General features: G+C 33.2%; 1 protein-coding gene across 1 annotated transcript in view; it reads left to right on the forward strand.

Annotated features, from left to right (window-relative positions):
• LOC107856249 (histone-lysine N-methyltransferase ATXR6-like) overlaps positions 1-7141 on the forward strand; it is a 71145-nt gene extending 64004 nt beyond the window's left edge. Inside the window, exons 3-4 of the mRNA XM_047408542.1 lie at positions 6713-6813; positions 6898-7141. Of these exons, the coding sequence (XP_047264498.1) occupies positions 6713-6813; positions 6898-7141 (345 nt within the window). The remainder of the gene's footprint in view (positions 1-6712; positions 6814-6897) is intronic.
• Positions 7142-9905: the final 2764 nt, after the last annotated feature.

A 9905-nucleotide genomic window follows, 5' to 3' on the forward strand; every position in this document is an offset into this window, starting at 1 on the left:
ATGCTTTCTTCGTGCTTCAAAGATTTTCATACATATGAATACCCATTTCATTAGTTGAGAAAATTTAAAGTTGAACCATGTAACTTACAAATTGATATTGCCTCTAAAAAATTCTCTCTTTTTTAGTCCTGATTTATTTCATCAATTTCTACACTATGACCCATTGGTGAGATATGATATCCAACTCCAATAATGAATTTCTTAACGATGTCTACTTCTAGGATATATTGAATTTGTCAAACTTCAAATAGATTTTGGAAAACTTTTTACGGCCTTGCTTAATCAAGAATAAAACCCTTCCAATTTTAATTTATATTGGAGATGGAAACAACCTTCAATTTGAATTCATATTGAAGAATGAAACAACCTCCAATTTGAATTTATATTGGAGCTGAAAACTCTTCTAATTGAATTTATATTGGAGAAGGAAACAACCTTCAATTTGAATTTATATGTAAGAAGGAAACAACCTCCAATTTGAATTCATATTGGAGATGAAAACTCTTTCAATTTAAATTTATATTGAGAAGGAAATAGTCACTCTACAACTCTATAAAAGGATGTAGGTTCCCCACTTTTTCAATATAAATTTGTGGGTTTCCAAGCCATGAATAATGTTGAGGTAATTTCTTTTCCTTCTGCTTTTCTTTTATTTTTTTGTCACCTTTTTCCATCCCAGCATGTTAGTGGTAGAATTTCTTTATTTCATTGTAGGAAAATCAAAATAATGAACCGTTTGATATTCCTGAAACTAAAATTCAAGATCTTTAACATATAAAAAATTTAGATTTAAAATACTTTAATATAATTCTCTATAATTTTTTGAAGTTAGATCTAAATTTTATCATAATGAAAATTTCATATTTGTGCGTCTTTGCCAAAACTTTCATATATTGAAGTAGGAAAGACGAAATCACAATCGCTTGATTCTTGTAAAACAAGACACAAAGATATAATATATATATATATATATATATATATATATATATATTTCATAATTTAATACCTCTGAGATCTTTTCAGGTACTATCCTACAATCAGAAATGGATTTTGATGCACAAACAACTTCAGATTTGTGCGGTGACACCAGAAAATTTAAACGTTAATATGGGAGTATCGAAATCATGATCCACTTGATTATATAGATGCCAGAAATAAGAATACATAACATATCCAAGATTTGAAATTTATGATCTTCAAAATTTTTCTACATAATTTTTGAAGTTGATCCTAAATTATGTTCAATAGAGAATTTTAGATTTGCATTGCCTCACAAAATAACTTACATCTTGATGCAGAAATGTCACCATCAAAGGGTAATTTGATTATTGCAAACCAAATTTTGAGGATTTTTTCTCACCATAATATTTTGTCTCAATCCAAATTGGTGATTTATGACTTTCAAGTTTGAAACATCTAGTCAGGTTCCAATCTCTCTCCTACTTGTATTTTCTTTGTATTGTCTCTTTTTTTCTTGTAGAATCAAAGCCAATAACAATGTGAAACAATCGGCTTAAGGTGAAAGAGTTTAGCTTTGCCTCCATCATCTTAAGACCTGATCAATTTTACTTCAAGATGCTGGCTATGCAAGAATTGGCTTAGGGTCCGAGAGTTTAACTTCGCCTCCGTCACCTTAAGACCAGACCATTTTGCTTCAAAATGGTGGCTATGCAACAATCATCTTAAGGTGCAAGAGTTTAACTTGGCCTTTGTCACCTTAAGACCTGACAAATTTTAATTCAAGATGGTGGCTATGCAACAATTGACTTAGGGTGCGAGAGTTTAACTTTGCCTCCGTCACCTTAATACCCGACCAATTTTGCTTCAAGATGGTGGCTATTCAATAATAAGCTTAGGGTATGAGAGTTTAACTTCGCCTCCGTCACCTTAAGACCCGACCAATTTTACTTCAAGATGGTGGTTATTCAACAATCAGCTTAGGGTGCGAGAGTTTAGCTTCACTTCTATCACCTTAAGACCCGACCAATTTTTCTTCAAGATGGTGGCTATTCAACAGTCAACTTAGGGTGTGAGAGATTAAATTCGCCTCCGTCACCTTAAGACCGGACCAATTTTACTTCAAAATGGTGGCTATACATAACAAATTTGTTCAAATGTCAGCTTAAGGTGCAAATGGACAAATCTTGTCCACCTTAATGCATAAAAATTTTGAGATCCTTTTATGGATAAACTCGTGAGAGGCCAGCTCAAGGTGCGAAGGGACACATTTTGTCCACCTTAAGGCATGGAAATTTTGAGATCCTTTTAGGATAAACTCGTGAGAGGCCAGCTTAAGGTGCAAAGGGACAAATTTTGTCTAGCTTAAGGCATAAAAATTTTGAGATCCTCTTAAGGATAAACTCATGAGAGGCTAGCTTAAGGTGCAAAGCAAAAAATTTTGTCCACCTTAAGGCATAAAATTTTTAGATCCTTTTAAGGATAAACCCATGAGAGGCCAGCTTAAGATGCAAAGGGACAAATTTGGTCCACCTTAAGGCATGAAAATTTGAGATAATTTTAAGGATAAACCCGTGAGAGGCCATCTTAAGGTGCAAACAGACAAATTTTGTCCACCTTAAGGCATAAAAAATTTTGAGATCCTTTTAAGGATAAACTCGTGAGAGGCCAGGTTAAGGTGCAAAGCTACAAATTTTTTTCACCTTAAGGCATGAAAATTTTGAGATCCTTATAAGGGTAATATCGTAAGAGGCTAGCTTAAAAGGACAAATTTTGTCCATATTAAAGCATGAAAATTTAGGAGGCCTCGATTTGAAGACTTGGAGATTTTGTCAACTACCACTTGCAAACTTGGCGATTTGGGCGACTCAACTTTCAAATTTAGTGAATTTGGCAACTTCAGCTTGCAAGCTTGATAAAATTTTCTTACTTTAAACTATATACTTGGTGGATTTGTGGTGCCTCGAGAGACGAGATAACGAGTGTCTAGTTTCCAGGGGCAGTTGTATATTATGTTAAACTTATGGTTATTTTATTCATTTCATGTTTGTTGAGTTATTTATATTTGGAAATGAAAAAATAGATTTGAAAAAAAAATATTTTTCTAGAAAAATAATCAATTTTAAATGCCCAATCATGACAAAGAAGGTTCACTACTTTAATCTTCAAAACCAAAAGAATAATCTGAAATAACCGAACCGAATTTGTAGAAAGCGAAGCAAATCAAATTTGTTTCAACTTGGTTATGGTTGTCATTTTTGTCAATCTGAAAACTGAAAAACCGAATCGATATTAAACAACCAAACTAAACTGAATCCCGACCCCTAATTTATAGGGCCAATTTTTATGCCATTAACAACGATAATCTTGTAAGCACCTTATGAATATACTTCTTGTATGACATATGGTTCATCCCATTTTGGGGTGAATTTTGCCCTAGACTTATGAGAAGTGATAGTAAGTCTCCTTACTGCAAGGACTTGATCTCCAACTTGGAAGCACCTCAAGCAAAATTTTTTTTGAAAGAATAAGATAGACAGGCTTGGTAATATTTAAGATTTTGTTTAGCCTCTAGTCTCTTCTCATCAAGAGTTTTTAACTCTGCAAGATGCAACTTAGCATTTTCTTTATCTGTGAGCCCTTTTAAATATCCAGTCTTAAAGAAGGTATTTGATGCTCAAGTAGCAGGACTGCTTCAACTCCAAAAGCAAGCGAGTATGAGGTTACCTATGTCGGTGTGTGATTAGTTGTCCTATATCCCTATAAAGCTTCTTCTATTCGCTCATACCAGTCTCGTTTGGACTTAGAGATGACTTTCTTCAATAGATTTAAAAATTCTTATTGAATGCTTTAGCTAGGACATTGGCGGCGGCATAGTACATAGAAGACTTAAACTGCTTGAAACCAAAAAGATCACAAATCTTATTCATCAGCTTGTTATTAAATGGCTTGTTGTTATCGGTTGTTATGTACAGTGGGATTCCAAAGCGGTAGATGATATTCACTTAGTTTGCAATATTTTCTTTCCTTACTTCCTTGAGAGCAATAACTTCGACCCATTTTGAGTAGTAGTCTGTCGCGGCTAAGATGTACAAGTGTCTACCATAAGATTTTGGTAGTGGCCCAACAACATCCAGTCCCCAAGCATTAAATGGCCAAGATACTATAGTTAGATGTAATACTTCAAGAGGTTGATGTATGAAATTTTCATGGAATTAACAAGCTTTGCACCTTCTAGCATAATCCAAGCAATCTTTTACCATTATTGGCCAATAATATCCTATCCTTTAAATGTGAAAATGGGGCTTCGATCCAGATTGGTGAGATCCACAAACTCTCGAGTGTGATTCTTACAAATCTTGAATTGATTCTTCCTCTCCCAAACATCATAAAAGTACTCCTTTCTGTACAAATCTTGAATTGATATTCTGTACAGTGTATCTTTCTAGTAAAGAAAGTGATATACACGACGACGGATGACAGTTCTTCTTCTTGGTTCCTCTAGAGGAATACGATAACACAAGTAGTCAATGATAGGCTATCACCAATCTTCCTTTACAACTTCAGACATGACGCTGAGGTGCTCAACCTTATTTTCTACATCTTTATCCTCACTCAGCGGCGGTACTACCCATTCTTGGTGAATAGTAACTTATGTCTAATTTGGAATAGTTTGGATTGAAGCCAAGGCAGCTAAGTCATCAGCTTACTTATTTTCTTTTCTTAGTAGGTTTTGGAGGGTCACTTCTCCAAGTCATCCTATTAAATTTTGAGCATAATTATGATATGGGCGTAGCATAGGCTTTCTGACTTCATAGCTTCCCAATAGCTGCTTGATTACCAATTGAGAGTCACAAAAGACTTTTAATTGTAGTTGTTTTATGTCAACTGCCATCTCAAGGCTGAGCATTAATGCTTGATATTTAGCAACATTATTAGAGCAATGGTTTGCCAAGGTAAAAGAGTATGAGATGACCTTTCCTTGTGGAGTGACAAACACCATATACCAGAACCAACTCCATATTAATGTGCGGCACCATCAAAGTACATCTTCTATGGGGGTCTAGATTCAATAACCATTGCATCTTTATCAGGAAGTTCATCAAACAATTCCCAATCATCGGGTATCGGGTGGTCTGCCAAGAAGTCTGCCAATATTTGTCCTTTTATAGCCTTTTAGGGATGTACATGATCTCAAACTGTTGGAATTGAAGGTACCATCTTGCAAGTCGGTCACTAAGGAGTGGTTATGATATTACAAACTTAATGGGATTTACCCTACACATACAAGATGGACAACATGAGCTTGAAATTAGTGCTTTATCTTTTAGATTAAGAAGGCCAATGCCAAATACAACTTTTCAATTGGAGAATAATTCAGCTCATTTGGTGTTATCATTATGCTCAGATAGTAAAGAGAGTTTTCTTTTCCTTTACTATTTCTTTGTGCCAATAGTGCTCCAACTGACCATTCTTATGCCACGATATAGAGTATCAAAGGTTTTCTAGGTATGGGCGCCACAAGGACTGTAGGTTTCATTAAGTATGATTTGATACTTTAAAAGGCCTTACTACATGCTTGGTCCCATTCGAAAGGAGCATCCTTCTAAAGTTATGGAAAATTAACTATATAAACTTATTAGATTAGTTATTACAAGTTATAGCAAAACTTTTAAGTTGTCAAGTTATAGCAACTTTCATTTTAAAAAATATATATAAAAAAATCTTTTTTGTTTTTTTGAAAATACAAAAAAGTAATTAATGAAAAAGGAAAATTAAGATTTAATACAATTAACATACAATTTACCTTACTTAAATATAGTTAAACTTAATTACTGATCTTTATCCACCCCCAAATCCCTCTAACCGTTGTTTTTTCTCCTATTTTAATGCTTGCATTAAGAGTTTCTATCCTCATACACTACCTTCCTCTTTGTACACGATTAATTTCTGTCAGTAAATAAAAATATCATAATTTCGGCGTCAACAAATTGCTGAGGATTATAATTTGAAAGAAAAGAAAAAATAATTATTTCTTTTGATAACAAATATGAATTTTGTTAATTTGTATTCAATCATGATACGTCATGGAGGGAGATGGAATTCGTCAAGTTTGTTAATTTTTTTTATGAAAATGGATATTTTTCATTCAAAGCGAATTTAAAGATTTATTTTTTTGTATTTCTTCAATTCTCTATTTTTCTGTGTTTCTTCAATTCTCTATTGTTACATTCTCGAACTAAAAGGTCAAGCGCAAGCAGGTAAAAACGATTGTGTATTTTTAGTGTATTTAATTGGATATTATATTTGCATGTAAATTGGGTATTTATTTTTGAGTATTAATTTTTTTTTTTTTAATTTAACAGTTACTATTTGATTTGTGTGGTGGGGGACTATACTTTGTTTCTTCGTTCTTCAAGAATTAACAAACCAAAGATTTTTAAGATAAGAAAGTATTGTGACATTCATACATGCTCAATAAAAAAATTTCAAGTCTTTTTTATGAAAAGAAATGGGGTGTTTTACACGGATACGTTGTCTTCCCTGTATGTTGCCTTCCCTGTGATGCTCAAAATTTTCACAAGGAGATAATATTATTTAGCAACTTAGTATGCCCTCAGTGAAAAAAATATAAAAAATTAAAAGGATAAATTTTGGATAGACCTTTTATTTAGAGAAAAAAAGGTTCAAGTTTCTTAGCATGATCTTTGAATATCATGTTTCATATCTTAATGCTTTTGTTATTCAACTCCAGGTATTATGTAAAGATGACATTGAAACTTTAGATTTGTGCAAGAACATGATGAAACAAGGTGAATGGCCACAACTTATGATTGTTTTTTATCCCAAAGAGGGGTATGTACTTGAACAACCGTTGAATTTTACTGTGTATGATTAATATGGGATGCTTCATTTGTCGATTTGCTTTTCATTTTTCAGATTTACTGTTGAAGCAGATGTGTTCATAAGGGACTGGACAATAATTACAGAGTATGTTAGAGATGCTGATTACTTGAATAACCGTGAAGCTAATGATGGAGATAGCACGATGACTCTTTTAAGTACTAATGATACATTAAAGGACTTCGTCATTTGTCCTGATAAGCGCAGTAATATTGCTCGTTTCATCAATAACAAGCATTTGAAATTCGGCAATACATGGTATTTGCACAAATATCAATAACATGCTACCAATAACAAACGATGCTCAATGAATAAAGACAATGAAACAAAGTCTTGAAAGATTAATCGGACTATTTTGTTGTATAATTTTAGGCTTTTTCTACTAGGGGTATAACCAAACTTAATTTTTTTGGACATTATCTGAAGAAAACAAAAAAACAAAAGTTTAAGATATTAAACCAAGGTTAAGGGTGAATGAATGTTGGAAACCAATAGTCATACTCAAAAGAAGGAAACATAAGTTGAAAAGAGTGAATAATAATGAGATAAAGACTTTTATTGATAGTTGGTAAAAATTTAAAGATCTTGCGTATGTTTTGGACAAAGAGCTACTGTAAAATGTGATGCTCTGTAGAAAAGGGTAAAAAGGAAGGAAAAAAGAAGTTAAAAAAGATAAAGATATAAGACTTCTATTGGTAATTAAAGACAGTAAAATATGAAAAAGTGTATAATCAAATTAATTATTCAATTTAATAAAAGTATGAAATTAGTTCTTAACTTTACAAAATATATTTACCATATATAACTCCTTAAATTGTGAACAAATTTGATATTTAATTATTAAAAAAATATTAATACCTTAACTTGCCATAATTATCCAAGATCTTTGATTAAGATTGATAAATGTTAAATATAAGAAAATAATACAAATAATAAATATTAAAAAAAAATCAAAAATTTAATTAAAATATTTTTTTTGCAAAAGTTGTTATATCTTGTAATTATTTCTTAAATCTAGTAATTAATGAAATGTTATGCTATAACTTGTAATTTACAATCTAAAAAGTATATTTGAGATAATTTTCACTGTTTATTATTTATTATTATTTTATTTATTATTATTTGTTATTTATTATTTCATATTATTATTTATTATTTAATTATTATCATCATATATTATTATCCCTACTTTAATTTAAATGACAGCCTAAATTAAAATTACCGTGCACAATTTATTTACCTTTTAGTCCAATAGTGTTCAAATTCCTTATAATTATAGCCTTTCTACTCAATCCAATACAATTTTAACCCAATTCCTTGCAATCCTAGTCATTCTACCCATTTCCTTGCAATCCTAGTCAGTCTAAATCTACATAGTCTTAAAATTCCAGTCGTTCATCGAAATTGATCGGCTGAGATTTGATCTACACCTTCCTTTCCTTTTTAATCCAATAACCCCAAAACCCTAATCTCATTACCATTTTTTCATCCGCCTCCAATATCCTCTCTCTCCCCCCCCCCCCCCCCCCCGCTCTCTCTAAACCTTTCTCTGCAAAAAGAAAGGAGAAGCGGCGCCGCCTCTCCATCCCTCCACGCCGGCAGCTATGCCATCACCACCTTGGACCCTCCGCTCCGATCTTCCCATCTCTTTTCTCCTCTCCCCTCCGGCGACCAACCCAAACGGTCCACGCGCCTCTCCTCCACCCGCAATGGCCGGCGATACAGCTGCTTCAGCCCGTTCTCCGACCAGACAACGCCGTCAACACACCTCTCCCGTCGCGTTCCGCCATCTCCGGAGAGAATCCAGCCAGCACGCCAGCACCGCTCCAACCCCGCCACCGCGACAACAGCCGCTCCAGCGCCGTCACCCTTCTCCTCCAACCCACTCAGATCCGGCCTCCACCTTCAACAGTCGAGAAACATCAACGACGACGAACCAGCTACGCGCCACCCCCAGATTCAACTATTATTTGGTTTGATCTCCCTAAACTCAAATTGCATGTTTGTTTGTTAAATTAATTTTTCGTGACATGTAACTTTGGATTGTGATTAAATTCATGTAATTATTTGTTCATGTTCATCTCTGGGTCTGTCATGTGTGAAAATGCCTAATTTCTATGAGTTAACCTTGAATTTCTTTAAGCACTTGGACTGATTTCTTTGCTTGATGGGTTATCTCCATCCGTTAACCTTGACAAAATTTGTGGCTTGATTATATGTTATCCGATTCTCTGCCTCTAATCGGTGCATGCTGGACTCGTAATTACTGTATACTTGTGTGTTTTGATGTGAAAAGTTGGTGGGTATGTCATTTTGTGTTCTCCCTTTGATGATAAAGTTGACAGCATGTTTTATAACGTATGGTAGTAGGAAATTCAATCATGTTATGACGGAAATAAGCACCTATTTGTCCTTTGGTTATTGTTTGAATATTCGAATAGATTTTGTTTATGGTAGCTAACCTGTTTAATTCCTTGATTACTTCTAATTGATTATCTCTAATTGATTTATGGTAAATGGGTGGACATATTTTATTATTATTTTAGAAAATATTCTTATTGAGGCATTTATGGTAAATTTGACCTTTTTACATCCCTGATTGATTCCTGACATGTTCCTTTCCTTCTTGAAATTGATTTTGTGTATCCTTTCTTCCCTTTATTGTTTGGAATGAATTTTTCATGATTGCTTAATAATATTTGAATATCAATTTATGATAGATGATAGTTGTAATTATGGAAGGCCTTTTTTTTTTTACCTTATTGAATTTTGTGGTTAACTGATTTTGAGGTGAAAAATATTATTGATTGACTACATAAATATTTTCCCTTCCTTTTGAATAAAATTGAATTGATTCAATTACTGATAGTCAGTAAAATGATTTTAGAAAAACTCTTTTTTCTTTCCTTTTACTTTTCGAAAAGGGTCCATACCTTTAGCATATATAAATAACCCTTTTTATCATTAATGGACAATGAAAACACGGCTCAACTTCTGAACTTCTCAAACTTCCTAAGTTCACAATTACTCTGTGAGAACAAAAA

Source organism: Capsicum annuum, chromosome 3 (assembly GCF_002878395.1).
Source record: "Capsicum annuum cultivar UCD-10X-F1 chromosome 3, UCD10Xv1.1, whole genome shotgun sequence".
Taxonomy (NCBI): Eukaryota; Viridiplantae; Streptophyta; class Magnoliopsida; order Solanales; family Solanaceae; genus Capsicum; species Capsicum annuum.